The sequence below is a fragment of the Pyrenophora tritici-repentis genome, chromosome 5 (genome assembly GCF_003171515.1).
Source record: "Pyrenophora tritici-repentis strain M4 chromosome 5, whole genome shotgun sequence".
NCBI classification, from domain to species: Eukaryota; Fungi; Ascomycota; class Dothideomycetes; order Pleosporales; family Pleosporaceae; genus Pyrenophora; species Pyrenophora tritici-repentis.
Window position 1 is genome coordinate 1934790 of NC_089394.1, and position 16543 is coordinate 1951332.

Here is a 16543-nt window from a genome sequence, read left to right on the forward strand (position 1 = left end):
TGCTGGTAAAGTTTGCGCTCACTCCGGGCTAGAAACTTGTCGTCCAGTTTGTGGGCAACTTTTATGAGCTAGATCGAGAGCATGCTTTGTATGTATATGGGCTGCGTAGACTATATTAAGTAATCGTCTCTCGCTTGCTCGTGGACATTCACTGTGACATCAGCAGAGCAAAACGCGTGGTACGTGCAACTAAAAAGCATTACTCCTTGCTACAGCGCAATTAGGCTACCAGTTCAGCCTAGCGCGGCCTTAAAGAGCGGTTATAGCGCCCTCTGGTATAAAGTATTCCCCCGCTTCTGTCTCATTCTCACAAGCGCGATTGTGTCACCGAGAGTACCTTCCAGAATATGCCGCAAATCGACGATCAAATTACTCCCCGGGGGCTCCGTGAACTCTAGCACGCAGTATAGGATCCATGTGTGCGATTTATTGCAAGACAATAGTGGCGCAGAGAAGATGCTTGTTGAAACAGCCCCCGACTTCTACAGTGCTCGTCAAGCTTTACGCGCCCAAACTGCCAAACTAGTCAGCGCAAGGCCCACGTGGGGTGCCACGAGCGAGTTGATCATTCGCAACACATACAACGTCTTCAACAGTGACCGACAGCCCGTGTTGCGCTACGAGATTGATGCAATATTTCCTGAGGACGGAGATGTAAATAATATGGGGAATCACGCTAGTGCAATGCCTGCTCCGCCTGTACACTACGGCATATATGCTCACTTCAAGTGTGATACCGTAGACGGAGTAGAGCATTTCTACATTGGTGGTATCCAGAGCCTAGGTGAAGCCGTTTCGGCGATGAAGCAGGCAGTAAAAGCAGCTTTACCTCATCATCATGGAGTCAACATGTTTGATAAGAGAATTGAGCTATCAGGTCAGAAGGGTCAGGTGCAACAACGCTACACCATCGAAGAGGGTACGAGGGACGAGAATGGTAATTTCCTTCGAAAAGCGGGTTCGGACACAGAGCAAGCTTTTGTCGCATCAGCCAGGCCTGGAGAAAGCGGCTCTAGAAACCCTGTCCTCCGACTGTCTAGTCCTGAGGAGCTCGAAAAGCCAATCCAACAGCATTTCCAATCATTTTTGTCCGAAGTCAAACTTCAAGTTCAAGCTCCATATACATCTTCGACTCCAGTCCCCCAGACAATGCACCAACAGGCTCAGGCGCTACAGCCAGAAGCTGACCAAGACCAACAAGAAGAAAATTATTGCATCTGTCGTCTCCCGGACGATAGGAGTTTCATGGTCGCGTGTGGGAATGAGCAGTGCCCGATAGAATGGTACCATGGTAGATGCGTAAACATCCAACCGTTGGACGTGATTGACAAGGAATGGTATCGCGAAAGTTGTAGATATGGGCAGCAGAACAACATGGGAAGGGGAAAGGGCAGGACTCCGGCAAAGAATCCTCCGAAGAGGAGTGGTGGCGGAGGGCGTACCAAGACAAAGAGCAAAAAGTGTGAATCTGGCTCGGGGATGGTTCCGGGTTGATGGGAATAAGATATCTGTGGCAGTGTAGACAGCATTGGTAAATACATAACGTAGCGAGTCTTGAATCCGCGAAGTTTCTCGCATCTTCTGGAATGATACTCTTGTTTTTCTTTGATAGTCTGCCCAAGAAGGGCCTACATACCGATAAGCCTCGTTTGGGCCAGATGTCGGTAGACGCAAATCATCGGACAGAAGAGTGATAATAATGTGCGTAGACTACGGTAGTTCGCGATCCGCCACCCTAGGCCGAGATTCAAGCGTTATGCAGAGTGATTAGCTTGAGTGACTGACTAGTGAGCAGGAAAGCTCGTTGAGATATAAGCAGAAGAAGCAGACAATGCAGGGGATGACTTTAAGACGTTCCATGATTGTGTACCGTCGCGTCTACATGATCAATCCACTCTTACTTTGGCCCGCCCGTTTCCGCAATCAAACCTCTAAAAAAGATGCTGCGTGCTAAGTGAAGTTCCCAGTGGGTATCGTGTCTCGCCAATACAAGAAATGGAAGCTTATATGATGCCATGTCTGCATATAGACCATGAGCAAGCTAAAAGTATTAGTCTATTTCCGGGATCAACTCGTCGTCATCAATGAGGTCCGGATCGATCTTGTCGCCCAGATCAGTCTCTTCCAAAAACGATCGGCCTCGAAGGGCTTCGGGAAGGTATTCCTGCTTTACTTTGCCGTCCAAATAATTGGGGTTGTATTTGTAGCCGTCGCCGTAGCCCATATCCTTCATAAGCTTGGTTGGGGCATTGCGAATGTGATGTGGTATGGGCAAGGCAGCCATGCCTGGTTCCTTGACGGCGTCGATTGCGTTCTTAAGCCCTCGATAGACTCGTGTCGATTTTGGTGCCAAAGTCAAGGCGGTAACGGCATGGGCGAGATTGATGCGACACTCGGGCATGCCGATGTTTTCACAGGCAGCATACGTGGCTGTGGCAAGGGATAGCATGGAGTTGTCTGCTAGTCCAACATCTTCCGATGCAACGACGATGAGACGGCGTGCAATATATCGCGGGTCCTCGCCAGATTCCAACATGCGGGCCAGGTAGTATAGGGAGGCATGAGGATCAGAGCCTCGTATTGACTTGTGCAGTGCGGATATGCTATCGTAGTGCTGGTCACCGGCACGGTCGTAGACGAGAGTTTTAGTGAGGCTTTGCTGGATCTTTTCCTTGGTCATGTCGGGCTGATTGGCAAGGCTCATAGCCAGTTCCAAGAGATTGAGAGCTGTCCTAGCGTCACCGTCAGAGAAGCGGGCAAAGTAAGCCAGCATGGGTTTATCGAGGATTGGTGAAGTGCAGCTCTCTGCAGTCATTGCACGTTCCAGTATCTTAACCAAGTCGTCCTCTTTGAGGTCGTCGAGAGTGAAGGTCCGACATCTTGATAGCAGTGCAGAGATGATCTTGAAGGATGGATTTTCGGTGGTGGCGGCTATCAGCGTGATAGTTCCCGACTCTACGGGCCCGAGGAAGGCGTCTTGTTGTGTTTTGGAGAAGCGGTGCAGCTCGTCGCAGAAGACGATTGTTTTCCGGCCGGTCAAGCGCAGATCTTGGGAAGCTTCGGTGAAGATGGCGCGTACCTGCTCGAGCCTTGTGCTTGTACTGTTGATTTCGACGAATCGCGAACCGGACGTGTTCGCTATCAGTCTTGCAATGGTCGTCTTACCCGTGCCCGGACGACCCCATAGCACCATTGACGGCAGTCTGCCCTCATCGACCATGGCTCGCAAGATGCCCTTTGGCCCCACCAGCTCCTGTCCATAGACGTGTTCCAGCGACATGGGCCGCATGCGCTCGGCCAGGGGCATGGCATCTTGGACTGCCTTGAGCGTGCGCGCCCGTTTCGAGGCAGACGGCGATTGAGGCTCGCTGGCTCGCTGGGCATCTGTAACCTGGTCAAACGACCGCTTTGTGCGCGCGTGCGGTGGGGTTACGGCAGATACTGGCGGTGACGAGGTTGACTGTCCATTCTTCGGCGTCGAAGTGGGAAGTTTGCGTGAGGTTGTGAAGAAGCTGTAGGCCTTGGCCAGGCCAGGCCCGGGTTGGGCATCCTGCTCCAGCAAGAAATCCTTGCAGCCGCTATCGATGTGCTCGTTGATTCGGGCATCTTTGACTTGTTTGGTGCAGATGGGGCAATCGACCATGTCGGCGGTCATGACGTCTCTCGATGGCTACATAACCCGCTCGGCGCACGCGACGCGACCGAAGCCACCGCTAACTACAGTAGTTACCTGGTTAAGTTACAAGGGTGACGCGACAACCGACATCGGCCGGGCTCGGGACAAATCGCTTGATGACGGCAGACGACCTCGCCTTGTAGCTGACAGCTTTTGCAATTGCCATGAGAGCCATTGTGCATGCCACTCTACAAAGTGTCCGTCTCCGTCTCCGTCGACAAACAAACACTAAGAGAGCAGTTGCAACCGCTTTCAAGTACACCTACCCCGCCGGCTGCAACAACCACCCCTCTTCACGCGCCATGTCGGCAACCACACGGAGAGAAGACCCCTTCAAGCCGGCGAAGAGAGTAGCAGGCCAGAAGCAGGATGTCTGGTATGTCAGCCCTGATACACGTGCATGTGCATGTGCATGTGCATACATGAGACCTCCCAGTCTCACACAAGCAGGTCTATTGTCAATGAAGCTGCAGCTGCATCGCCGGTCCAGCCCATTGTCAACATGGGTCAGGGCTTCTTTGGCTACAACCCGCCCCAATTCGTCCTCGACGCCGCCAAAGCCGCGCTTGACCAAGTAGATTGCAACCAGTATTCGCCTACCAAGGGCCGCCCTCGGCTAAAAAAGGCCATTGCAGATGCCTACTCTCCCTTCTTCGGTCGCACCCTAGACCCTGAGAAGGAGGTCACCATTACGACTGGCGCAAACGAGGGCATGCTCAGTGCCTTCATGGCCTTCCTTGAACAAGGCGACGAAGTCATCGTCTTTGAGCCCTTCTTCGACCAGTACATCAGCAACATCGAGATGCCAGGCGGCAAAGTCGTCTATGTGCCCATGCACCCACCCAAGCATGGCGCAACAAAAACCACCTCCGCAGCAGAATGGTCCTTGGACATCAAAGAGCTTGAGGCTGCCATAACGCCCAAGACGCGCATGATTGTCCTCAACTCTCCTCACAACCCTATTGGCAAGGTCTTCTCAAAGGAAGAGCTGCAAAACATTGCTGATATCTGCGTCAAACACAACATCATCATTCTCTCAGATGAAGTCTACGACCGCTTGTACTACGTTCCCTTCACCCGCGTAGCCACTCTCTCTCCAGACGTAGCCAAACTCACTTTGACAGTAGGCTCTGGCGGAAAGAACTTCTACGCTACCGGGTGGAGAGTAGGTTGGCTGATTGGTCCCGAGCATCTCATCAAGTATGTCAGTGCAGCACATACCCGCATCTGCTACAGTAGTGTCTCCCCTCTCCAAGAAGCAACCGCCATCGGTTTTGAGCAAGCCGATGTACACAACTTCTGGGATGAATCCAAGAAAGAGATGAAGGCCAAGATGGACAAGTTCACTGCTGTCTTTGACGAGCTCAAGTTGCCTTATTCTGATCCTGAAGGGGGCTACTTCGTTCTTGTCAACATGTCAAAGGTTAGACTGCCGGATGATTACGAATTTCCACCTCATGTTGCCGAGAGGCCACGGGATTTCAAGCTCAGCTGGTTCTTGATCAAAGAAGTGGGTGTCGCCGCAATTCCCCCAACCGAGTTTTTCACCCCCGGCAATGCGCACATTGTGGAAGATTGGTTGCGCTTCGCAGTTTGCAAGAACGATGATGTACTAGAGAGGGCTATGGATAGGCTGAGAAGTCTGAAGAAGTACATAAAGGATTGAGTCAATGAGCAAGATATGATGCAAGCTTGGCAGCCCTTGTGGCTCATACACCGTGTCTGGCACTTTATTGACAGAAGGACTTGTCGCATGTAAAGTACTACTTCAAGAACCAGACAAGGATGATAAAGAACTCCTTGCTTCCACAACTCCTACATATCCTGTCCATACCATTCACCTCGTTGTCCGGCCTGAAACACATTCGTGCATGCGTACCAATTTCGAGAGTTGAGCGCTTTATTCTCTGTTACACATGGATAATATGATAATAGCTTTGCTTATTATATATTGGGCCCCGATGGTTTCAGGTCCAACTCACTGCCACATTCGTTGAACGATCATTCACTTACAGACAAACGGCTTTCTTTCCCGACTCAAGTTTAACAGCAAAACAAGCATGAAGCTACACAGCGCCATCCTTGTAAGCATCCTCTCGCTGGCCTCTCTTACACAAGCACTACCGCAAGGCCCAAGCAAGAGGATTGCACCGATTCGGCGTACACCCACGTTGCCAAAGCCTACACCAGCCCCTCCCTACGCCGATTGAGAATCTCTTGCATATCATCTCCGCCGCGCTTCGCTTCCCTCCCTTTCCGACCGCCCATCCACCAGTTTTGTTTATCATGGTGACACCTGGGGGAGGAGTAGTCACCAGCATCAAAACGATAACAAGTGTTACCTATTTGTCACCCCCAGCATCGACCACGGTGGTCTACGTGACAGCAAAGGCGCGGCGCGATGAAGCTTCGGCAGTTACAAATAGTTCGACCCCGACCGCTACAGCCATGGCGACAGCAGCTCCCCTCAACCGGCGTAAAAACGGCATGCCAAAGCTCAAAACCCTCCCACCCCCCGGCGACCTCTATCTCTGCCCTGACGCCTTTTTTGCAGGTGATTGCCAATACATTCACAGCACCACATTCAAGTGCCACAACATGCCCCCTGAGCTGGTAAGAAAGACATCCTCGATACAGCCAGACGCAAATCAATCCTGCAACTTGTATAGCGATTGGAATTGCCAGGAAACCAATAAGCCCGTCATTTACAATCAAAGGTCGGAAAGTATTAGCAACCTGGCTTTCTACGGGTTGGACAAAGCCATCCTGAGTTGGAAATGTTGGGATGATGATGGTACTGGTGTGCAGACCGAGGGAGGCTGTCATGAAAATGCAAATGGGACACCCAAGAACACTTGAGGCTAGTCACTTGTGCTGATGGAATATCTTTCGCATGTTCTTCATTCTATTCTTCTTGTCTTTCATAAGGGCTTCTAATGGCCAACTAATTCTTCCTACTTTGTCTTTCCATCACAGGGGGGCTCAAAGGAAATTGGATTCGTGAGGTCAGCATTTCGTTTCATTCAAAGCATTAATCTAAGCGTTATTCGTCCTCTGTGTAATCTTCCCTATCTTGGAAGACCAGGAATTCGCCTGCATCTTCCCCTGCAATCTTTTGCCACACATCTTTAACGCTATCAAGTACCTGATCGTCAAAGGTGAGATCCATGGAGGAAGGTGGGAAGCGAACAAAGTTGTCAAGACCAGATGGCAGCATCTCGGTCCCAGAACAAGGTCGTTGTTTGTATCTGGTTGACCAGAGCACCGTTGACCGCGGTGTGGTTTCAACAACAGAAAGCAGAGACTCAACGGCCTTTTGTAGCAATTCGAAGCCATCATCATGCGCCAATGTGGAAGCGTATAATACACCTATAATCTCGTCAGCCATGTGGACATCTAAGAAAATATGTTGACAGGACAGATGTAGTGCCGTTGTATCAGGTTGTCAGAGTTATTGTCTTCAATGAAGTTCAGACAATGTAGATAAGTATTCAAATTTCTCTTCATCATAACAGCAGGAAACGAAGGAAGAATGACCAGACTTACATTGACCTGGAGGACATTCGCCTGTATCGCTCGAGTGCACTAGAACATGGACTGGAGGCTGCTGGACTGGCGATGCCGACGGCAACGAGCCAGATGGATATACCACGATAGCAGAGGCCGGTGCTGGCGCTTCTTCGCCTATGGGCGGAAACAAATGCGACAGAGATGATGATACGATAGTCATCGATCTGCAGTACATGTCCTCAGGGGCTGTCGACGAGCTTCCACCTACAATCCACTTTGAGGTGATTACTTCGCCGTCTTTCAGGCAGAGTTTTGTACCTCTTTCAGTTGTCTCTGGTACTGCGTCATCTGGGAAAGCTATGCCTTTGCCAAGGACATAGACACCGCCCCCTACAGCACAGGCTCGGCAAGACACCTGGCTAATCTCAGACAAGCCACCCCACTTTGGTATGACGGCCCCAAAACCAGCACCAAAGACACCGATCGATCGCAGGTGCCTTGCGATCCTGGGTAGCGCGTACTCGGTCGTCGTCTGAGCAGAGCCGTTGGGTGACAGTGTAAGAGCCACAAGTGCTTCTTGTAGGGGTGCAGGAACCTTGAACTGTTCGGACAGGAAAGTCGAGAACGGAAGTCGTCGGTCCCTTTCCCAGACCTCGGCCTGCTCTTCATATCCGCCAATGAAGCGTAAGAACTTCATCAGAGAACGCTTTGCCTTGAAGTCCAGGTCGTGATCCTGGAAGACATCCTCTCGGCCATTCGGTACTTTGACCAATCTCCCATGCTGTGATGAGTCCTTAGGAGAGCCAGACGCCCGGGTCTGTGCATCTGCCGAGTACACCCACCAACTACCGACAGCGAGAAACTCAAGCTGGCGATACACCCTGGACGAGACGAGGTGACCAAGCAGGGATGAGCGCGCGTAGATGAGCTGGGGGCTCAATGAGAGGCTGTATGATCTCGAGAAGGATAGTGCGCTGGCTGATGATCCCGCGCCAGTCTCGGCTTTCGTGATAGCGACGTCGGAGAAGGCAGCATTCGATGAATCTTTGACGGGTTAGCGACAGCCATCATAACCTGCAGTTGCCTTCTATACCTTGATTTACGCGCTGAACCCATTCTTCAGCTTCCTGCAAGCTAAATGCAGCCTCGGTACCACCGTAGTAGTCATTCTCGTCGACATGGAGAATCTTCTTATCCGAGCGCGACAGAGCTCTTCAAGTGCTGCGTCAGTCAGACCGCGGCCACTACCTGGCCAACAAACAAGTCACATACAGGGCTAGGAGAGACTGTTGTAGACCAGTGCCTACAATGACCACGTCCCATTCGGTGTTGTCGAGAGTTTCCATGATGGAGCTGCAGGAAAAGTTGACCTGTCGGAAGAACTTGGCGGCGCTGTCCTAGCGCGAGTGACTAAGCGACGGCCTGCACAAATTTTGTCAAGCACTGCTCGACAAGTTTCCTTCAACATCGCGCACGCAGAGGGCATCCCGGCTTTAAGTATGGCATGTCCGTAAGCAACCTGATCTTCACTGATCCGGAAATGCGCGTGAGAGGAATATCTCGTCCGGTATCTACTGCTTTGGATTTCACCTGAATCAGCGGCTCGAATGTGGCGATACATCACTATTACGCACGCACTCACAGGCTTTAGCCTTGTGGGTGGGTGCACGTATAACTCACAGCTCGATCTAGTATGAGAAGACAGGTGCGCACGCCACGTGCAGCGAATCTGTTCCTAATAGACGAGGCGCGTTACTTGCAGCGGAATGCACTTCACTTATCACGGCACTTGGATTTGCTTGCGGGTTCATGTCGTGGCCTGTTGTCGTACGGGGGGCTTGGTTTTCAAACCTCAGCCTCTCGCCTCACCGTCAGCTTCGCGTACTGCCACCTCTTCCTCCCTGTCCCACACTTTGTGCCCTGACACCCATGTTTGGAGCACTTCGCCCTGCTCGTTCAGCACAGTCAAATCCGCTCGCCTTCCCTCCTTCAACACGCCTCTTCCGCCTTCTCCGTCAATCCCCATGAAAGCTGCTATATTTTCCGTAACAGTGCCAACTGCCTCCGCAATGCCACATCCAGACCAGTCCATCAGATTCCTGACACTTTCCTGGAGTGGGATACACCCCCCGATCAGAGTGTCTGTATCTGCAATCGTGGCGCGTGTGCCATTCTTGACCTGATTAAACGGAATCTGCGAATGACCAGGATGGGTACCATCCTTTAGAGATGCCAGTTCAATGCTGTCGGTGATGATAATCGAACGTTTGGGGCTTGCCCGATGGAGTAGGCATACAGTGTTGGGGTGGAGGTGTTCTCCATCTGCAATGATGGTATACCACGGTGGTTTAACCTTGCCTGTCTCGGATAGCGATACCAAACCTGCCAGCCCCGGCGCCCGTGAGGACCAGCTCGGCATGGCATTCAAAGTATGAGTCAAAGCACTGGCTCCAGCACCCAGTCCAGTCAGCCCCTCGTCGTATGTCGCAGTAGAATGGCCCATGGCGACCTTGATTCCTTGCGACGTGAATGATTTGATAAGTGCCGTAGAGTTGGGTAGTTCTGGAGCAAGAGTAACTAGCTTGACAACAGACTGCAAATTCGAGGATCCGAATACAGTTGAAGGTGAAGTCGAGCACGAGTGGAACAAGGAGCTATTGTGAGCTCCCTTCTTAGCAGGGTGGAGGTAAGGACCTTCAGTGTGAGCACCTAGGAGCGAGGCTGAGGAAAGCACTTCACGAGGAGCCAAAGAGGGGAGAATCTGGCGGTGCATTAGCGGGATTGCTTATTGAATGCGCATTCAAGATCGACACGTGTATTCTATAGATGGGATTTCACATTGGATGCTCAGGCTACTATCTCACCTTTTGGAACTCTTCACTCTTGACAGTAGGTATAGTCGCCCAGAAACCGGTCACCCCCTGGGTCGCATAGTACCTTGCGATGTCATCTATTTTGGCCGCATAGCTCTTCTCGTCGTCAAAATGTGTAAAGTGAAACCCATTGGCACCGTTTGTGTGGAGCTCCAAGAAGCCAGGGGCTATGATTGTGTCTTCCAAATCAATAGCCTCACCCCCAATGTACCCATCTCTTTTGAGGATGAGTCCAGTCTCGTCAGAAATGACAAGATGGTCCTCGACAAGCTCGCCATCGAGGACATAGCGGCAGTTGGTGAAGAGGGTGAACCAGCCGGACATGTTGCAAACTCTGGGCAGTAGAGTAGAGTGTTACGTACACTAGAGTACTAGAGAGCAAATATCTTGGGAACTGGTGGCGGGGATGCTCGTGTGCCAGATGCCAAGACTTGAGCCACAAAGAGAGACGAATGCCCCACCCAGTGCTAATTGGCCAATTCCAGTCAGGACTACGTCATAGGGTGATCATGGCGGCATCTCACCATGTATCGGCCAGGATGTTTGTCAAGATTCAGCCACAGTGGAGAGTTTTTGACAGCTTTTGGCGACTGACCATGGACGTACGTTGTTACGCGGGCCGCTACATGTGTAGTACGCGTCGTGCGCAAGAGGCATCGCGGCTTCCTTGTGCCAGGAACAGTTGTACTTCAGCTTGCTTTACGTCATTGACTACCACCGGCAACATCCAGCCCCGCGCGCGCAGCCTGTCCTTCGAGATCAAATTCCCTGATTTTGCCTTCCCTACCACCTGATTCCATGGTTCTTTGCCGCTACTGTCCTGTAGTTACTGTGTGAAACCCGTTGCTTGTCCATGCGATCCATCTGAGCGGCTATACAGAGAGGAAGGTCAGCAACAACATGGAGCCGCAACAGCAGCAGCAGCATGCTCCGGGCGGGCACTACTCGGGCCATAATCCCATCCCTACCGTCCGCCAGTTTGTTGACAACTTGGACAAGGACAAGAGGGCGCGCGACAAGAAGTTGGACGAGCAAGCTGCCAATAATCAACAGCCAGCCACACAGGATGCAAAACCACATCAACAGGCAGAGCGACAAGTAAAGGGTACGGAAAAGACAGTCACGGATCCAACAACGGGCAGAGAAGTCGTCATTGCCGATGTCAACAAGGATATGATCAACGAAGTCGAGAATCCCTATGTCGTCGTGCCCAACGCGAACCTAGACAAGGACACTGTTTGTACCCCGTTTCCTGCCTTATTACCGGTACTGATATCTTCTAGCCCATAAAGACAGACGCCTCACAGTCGCTCGGAGATTACAAGTACAATCAGGATGTTACGGCACCGCCAGACCCGGTTGCCGAAGGCACTACAACTGATGTGCCTATTCACGGCGAGAAGACCAATGTGCTTTTCCACCCAACACCTTCGGTCAGCTTTGAGCCCATGTTTGCGGCTTTGGAGACACGCGCCAACATGCTTTGTGTCGGCATACTCGTTACCACTGTGGTTGTCGGCAAGATTTTTGGCGGCGCTCTCAAGGGCCTCATCCCATTAGGTATGTGCCTGGCTTCTGGCGTTTATCTCTGGATGAAGGAAGTCATTCGCAGTGGAAGAGAAGTCGAGTGGGACAGCGAGAAAGTGCGGGGCCAGATGGTATGCACCCTAGCCAGCCTCCTGGGACCGAAACATACTAATCTTTGCACAGGCCTCTCTGAACTTACTACCCGAATCAGTGGAATGGATGAACACGCTGCTTGGTATCGTCTGGGGTCTCATCAATCCTGAGATGTTCTCCGGTGTCGCTGACACCCTCGAGGATGTCATGCAAGCATCTGTACCTGGAGTCATCGAGAACGTCCGTGTCGCCGAGATCAACCAGGGAAGCAACCCGTTACGCATTCTCAGCTTGCGAGCACTTCCGGACTCGCACATGGGTGATATGAAGCAATCGATCCACGAAGAGAACAAAAGAACAAAGGACCCCCAAGAAGCAGCCGCAGACGAAGAGGGTGGTGACTACTACAACTTGGAGATTTCTTTCGCCTACCATGCTAGCCCTAGCGGCAAGCGGGTATCCGAAAGGGCTCGCAACATGCACATGCAGCTGGTATTCTACTTGGGCATCAAGGGTCTCTTCGGTGTACCGCTGCCCATCTTTGTCGAACTGCAAGGCCTAGTCGGCACTGTACGCCTCCGCTTAAACATGACTCCCGAGCCACCCTTCCTCAAAACCTTGACCTTCACCCTGATGGGTGCTCCGCAAGTGACCGCCGGATGCACGCCCATGGTTGAGAAGGGGGTCAACATTCTGAATCTGCCACTTATCAGCAACTTTGTCAACTACGCCATCAAAGCAGCAGCAAGCAGTATGTATACTTTGTTTCTCCATCTCCCTCTCAAAGCATCTTTGGCCTTGCTAACAGTCATTTTAGTGTATGTTGCGCCCAAGTCCATGTCCATCGATATGCGAGCTATTCTTCAAGGTGACTCCGTTCAGAAGGACACTGAAGCTCTTGGTGTTCTCTGGATCCGTATTCATCGCGCCGTCGGTTTGAGCAAGCAAGATCGGCGTGGATCAAAACATGGTGGTAGCGACCCCTACATCACAATTGCCTTTTCGAAATACGGAAAACCCATGTACTGCACCCGAGTCATCACAGACGATCTCAACCCCATATGGGAGGAAACTACAGCTGTTCTAGTCGGCCCGGAACTAATCAAAGCAAACGAAAATCTCAGTGTTGAGCTTTGGGACAGCGACAGGCATTCGGCTGATGACATTGTTGGCAAAGTCGAAATATCAATGCAAAAGATGATTCAGCATCCGGGCAAGATGTATCCTCAGACCTCTAAGCTAGCCGGTATGGAAGCTGATAGCGAAATGCCCGGGGAGCTTCACTGGGAAGTGGGCTATTTCAGTAAACCCAAGTTCAGGAAAGAGATGAGAACTGATGGCAAGAACAAGGCCCTTCCGGATGAGCTGAAAGACCACCCCGCACTGCAAGATGAAAAAGGCGTGATAAACTCCGAAGAAGACGACGCAGTCATGCACACCCCGCCTGATCCTCTTTGGCCTAGCGGAATCTGCAGTGTCATTGTACATCAGATTGTGAACTTGGAGCTCGAGAATATCAAGGGTAGTGAAGATCCCAAAGGCCGCGAGTATGAACCTGCCAAACCTTATGGTGAGGGTAAAGAGGAGGTTGGTGGAAACCTCCCTACCAGCTATTGCACCATTCTGTTCAATGACGAGCTCGTTTACCGGACACGTGCCAAAGCGGTCTCTTCGCAGCCAATTTTCAATGCGGGAACCGAACGATTCATTCGTGATTGGCGATCAGCTATCGTCACTATCACTGCGCGAGATCAGCGAAACCGGGAACATGATCCCATTTTGGGTGTAGTACCTTTGAAGCTTTCTGACATCCTTGAGACATCCTCTCAAGTTACACGCTGGTATCCGCTCGATGGCGGTATCGGTTTCGGCCGCATACGCATTTCTCTTCTGTTTCGCAGTATCGAGACCCGCTTGCCTCCTCAGATGCTTGGCTGGGATGTTGGTACTTTCGAGTTCCGATCTCAACGCATTCTGGCCGTGGAATATGGACATCATCCCAAGCTTCGCATGCGAACTGGTGGCAGTACTGGCAAAATCAGTCGCAATGCTGCCCGCAAGCTCTCTGAAGGCGATGGGTACTACTGGGACCTGGAGGAAAACAATGGGAAAAACAATGTTCGCTTACCGGTCAAGCACCGTTACAGGTCCCCGATCGTCTTCGAGTTCCACATTGCCAACCATCGAAAGGCAGACGCCTATGCTGTGATCTGGCTGCAACATTTCATCGATAATGAAGATGCCGATATCAATATTCCAATTTGGAAGACGGCTGCTCCTGCCCGAATCACTCAGAACTACATCACCGAGGAAAACTGTCACAAAGAGCCCGGCCTTGAAGATCTGCAGGAAGTTGGTCGTCTCCAATTCCGTGCTCGATTCAAGGCTGGTACCGACGACTCCCACGCCGCTTTCGTAACCGATAATGATACACGCGAAACCTATGAAACTTGGGAAGCTTGTGTCACAGAAGGTGTACGGAACCACAAAGTTGAGAAAGAGCTACCGGACCGTGTGCAAGAGTTACACGAAAAGTCATTGGTTGCAGGTCGTGATATTCTCAAGAATGCGACCGAAGAGGAGAAGCGGAGGTGGCTTGCAAAAGACGGACAGGATTGGTCAGGCGCTTTTGGTGATAACCCCAAGGCATACATGAACACCAGACGCCAGAAGAGACGCGAGCCCGGTGTTGAGGAACCACTCCACGACCGCCATCATCCGTCCGACAATGAAGATAATGATGACTCCGACGACGATTATGGCGAAGGGGACTCCTCGTCTGATATCGGCGTTGAAGACGCTGAGACAGCAGGCAACGCAAAAGCTATGAGCGGTGGTTCTGGTGGAGGTAACCAAAGCAAATCCAACGGCCAACTCAAAACACAGAAGACGGACTTGTCGCCCACTGATGATCATCTGCCTCGCCAGTCGGAGTCTACAGCGCGTACTAGCACCACCAGCGGGACAGACGATACATCGTCGAGCAGGGATATTAACAAACAGAACAAGAGAGCCGAAGAGAGGAAGCATCGAGGACTGATGCAATGGAAACCGGCGCGAAATGTCAAGTTTGCGAAGGATGAAGCCAAGATTGGGCTGTCTAAGCTCAAGAAGAGAGTTACTGGAGGCTTGGATGGAAGGCAGCCTGGTGTTGAGACTGGTAAGTTGGCCGCGAGATAATTCTGAGACCTGAAACCTATGCTAAAGAATTGACAGAAACTGGCTAATGGCGTTCTGCTATGCGGGATACGTGGCGTTATCCAACCACGATTCAATCCCACATGGATATGAATATTCTTCTTTTCTCTGCCTGGCACTATTTATTACATTGGTTTAAATATTTCTTCGTAGGGTGATTCTGGGAAATTGGCGAAAATGGGCTCGTCAAATGTCATTGCATGTTGTTCATCACGGCTTGCAACGTTAGGCATAGTCAAAGGCGTTTATGACAAACATGGAGATCAAATAGTTTGGATGAATTGAAATCTCCAGAACATGTTGATCAAAACACAGATTGAATATTATGTTTGTTCTTCCGCCAAGGCCCAAGGCTAGAACGTGTTGTGCACGCGTTCCACAAAAAGCTAGCAGCACTAGATACGATGAGCACAGACGATGGGCCAGAGTTGTCGTCACGATTGGCGATGCTCTATGTGTGAATCGTATCGGCCAACAGAATGATGACACTTGTCTGCCTTGCTCCGCTCGCAGCTGGCCTGAAAAGCGCATGTCAGTCTATTAAAGTATGTAGCTTGTTGGCCGTGTTGTGTCGGCTGGATTTGGCCCTCAATGCAGCATAGTGGTCGTCCAAGGCAAACATTAATCATGTCAGTTCTTAACTTGGGCTGTCAGAAATGTGGCTTATGAGCCAACTGTACCGCGCCGCAGCAGGCGCCGGCGCGTAGCTCTTGAAGACGATTTGGGGGAGATGACGTTGATCCAAGGAGTCAGGGCCAGTTTTTACCGTGCCACATGGGACGGGCGCTTAGGGGAGGATGACGGGACGTTTTTACGCCTTGCACACCTGCCTGATTGTACGAGAGGCTTGTGCTTTGTTGCAACTGAGACATACGAGTTCGACTTTGACGTTGTAAATTTGACCACGGGCGATCTCGACGCTTGGAGCGCATGGGTTCGAGGTTGGGGGCCGGGGGCGGGCGGACGTGTGTTCGTCTGTCTGCTAATGACGGACATGTGCACAGTACGCGGCAAGGTTTAAATCGGAATAGGGCCGAGATTTAAGCGCCTGGGATCCGTATGGCTGCGTCCACACGATCTTAGTGCGGCGAGAGATTCGATTTGCAACATTCCATGGGTCCATTTTGGATGACAACGAGCCGTGAGCGAGCCATCTAGATTGGGACTGTGAGCAAAATTCGATAGTTTTTTCTTTGCAAAAATTATGTAGAAGTGCTCTCGTACAGGGCAAGTTTGTTGTCGTGTTGGTCGCGACGGAAGCATGTTTATTCGGCTAACCTGCATATGCAAGCCCAGCTGTTGGGTGGGCAGTGACCGAATTTCTTGCGCCTGCATGCATTAACGTGCGGTCACATGCTCTCCACACACACATCGTCGGTTGAGAGAGGCAGTCCCATTAGTTTGGCTGTTGGAAGGCCGCAACGTCAGAGAGCAGCACCCAATGGTTTTTCTTCTTCTGGCGCCCTCGAAAGAGTTCTAGAGACCCACAACGCGAAATTATATGCCTTTAGAAGTTGGCATCGCATTCCAACCCCAAAGCTTGCCTGAGTTCATCATGTGTGTGGCCGCTCTGGCAGCCATGGACAACGCAAGCAGCCGGCGGCACGGTCGGATGACATGTCTGAGCGGTGTGTGACGTGAGTGTATTTTCTTATTCGCTGACCTG

At 51.4% G+C, this 16543-nt stretch overlaps 7 protein-coding genes across 7 annotated transcripts; 4 read left to right on the plus strand and 3 right to left on the minus strand.

Annotated features, from left to right (window-relative positions):
- Nucleotides 1-456: 456 nt before the first annotated feature.
- Nucleotides 457-1494, plus strand: PtrM4_107230 (TNG2, Chromatin remodeling protein, contains PhD zinc finger; the record flags this gene model as incomplete). The annotated part of the gene is made up of 1 exon (XM_001936026.2): nt 457-1494. The coding sequence occupies one exon, from the start codon at nt 457-459 to the stop codon at nt 1492-1494; it is 1038 nt and encodes a 345-aa protein (XP_001936061.2).
- Nucleotides 1495-2050: 556 nt separating this feature from the next.
- PtrM4_107240 (MGS1, ATPase related to the helicase subunit Holliday junction resolvase) lies at nt 2051-3655 on the minus strand (the record flags this gene model as incomplete). Its single annotated transcript, XM_001936025.1, has 1 exon — nt 2051-3655. One exon carries the CDS (start codon nt 3653-3655, stop codon nt 2051-2053), a length of 1605 nt encoding a protein of 534 aa, XP_001936060.1.
- Nucleotides 3656-3840: 185 nt separating this feature from the next.
- PtrM4_107250 (Aspartate/tyrosine/aromatic aminotransferase) lies at nt 3841-5342 on the plus strand (the record flags this gene model as incomplete). The annotated part of the gene is made up of 2 exons (XM_001936024.2): nt 3841-4052; nt 4127-5342. The coding sequence occupies 2 exons, from the start codon at nt 3841-3843 to the stop codon at nt 5340-5342; spliced, it is 1428 nt and encodes a 475-aa protein (XP_001936059.2).
- A 620-nt stretch (nt 5343-5962) lies between these two features.
- PtrM4_107260 (uncharacterized protein) lies at nt 5963-6535 on the plus strand (the record flags this gene model as incomplete). The annotated part of the gene is made up of 1 exon (XM_001936023.2): nt 5963-6535. The coding sequence occupies one exon, from the start codon at nt 5963-5965 to the stop codon at nt 6533-6535; it is 573 nt and encodes a 190-aa protein (XP_001936058.1).
- Nucleotides 6536-6719: 184 nt separating this feature from the next.
- On the minus strand, nt 6720-8532 carry PtrM4_107270 (MRS6, RAB proteingeranylgeranyltransferase component A (RAB escort protein); the record flags this gene model as incomplete). The annotated part of the gene is made up of 4 exons (XM_001936022.1): nt 6720-7045; nt 7223-8230; nt 8280-8398; nt 8459-8532. The coding sequence occupies 4 exons, from the start codon at nt 8530-8532 to the stop codon at nt 6720-6722; spliced, it is 1527 nt and encodes a 508-aa protein (XP_001936057.1).
- Nucleotides 8533-9038: 506 nt separating this feature from the next.
- On the minus strand, nt 9039-10383 carry PtrM4_107280 (NagA, N-acetylglucosamine-6-phosphate deacetylase; the record flags this gene model as incomplete). Its single annotated transcript, XM_001936021.2, has 2 exons — nt 9039-9947; nt 10051-10383. 2 exons carry the CDS (start codon nt 10381-10383, stop codon nt 9039-9041), a joined length of 1242 nt encoding a protein of 413 aa, XP_001936056.1.
- An 849-nt stretch (nt 10384-11232) lies between these two features.
- Nucleotides 11233-14906, plus strand: PtrM4_107290 (Ca2+-dependent lipid-binding protein, contains C2 domain protein; the record flags this gene model as incomplete). Its single annotated transcript, XM_066107748.1, has 5 exons — nt 11233-11295; nt 11343-11717; nt 11770-12430; nt 12497-14839; nt 14896-14906. 5 exons carry the CDS (start codon nt 11233-11235, stop codon nt 14904-14906), a joined length of 3453 nt encoding a protein of 1150 aa, XP_065962197.1.
- Between the last annotated feature and the right edge of the window lie 1637 nt (nt 14907-16543).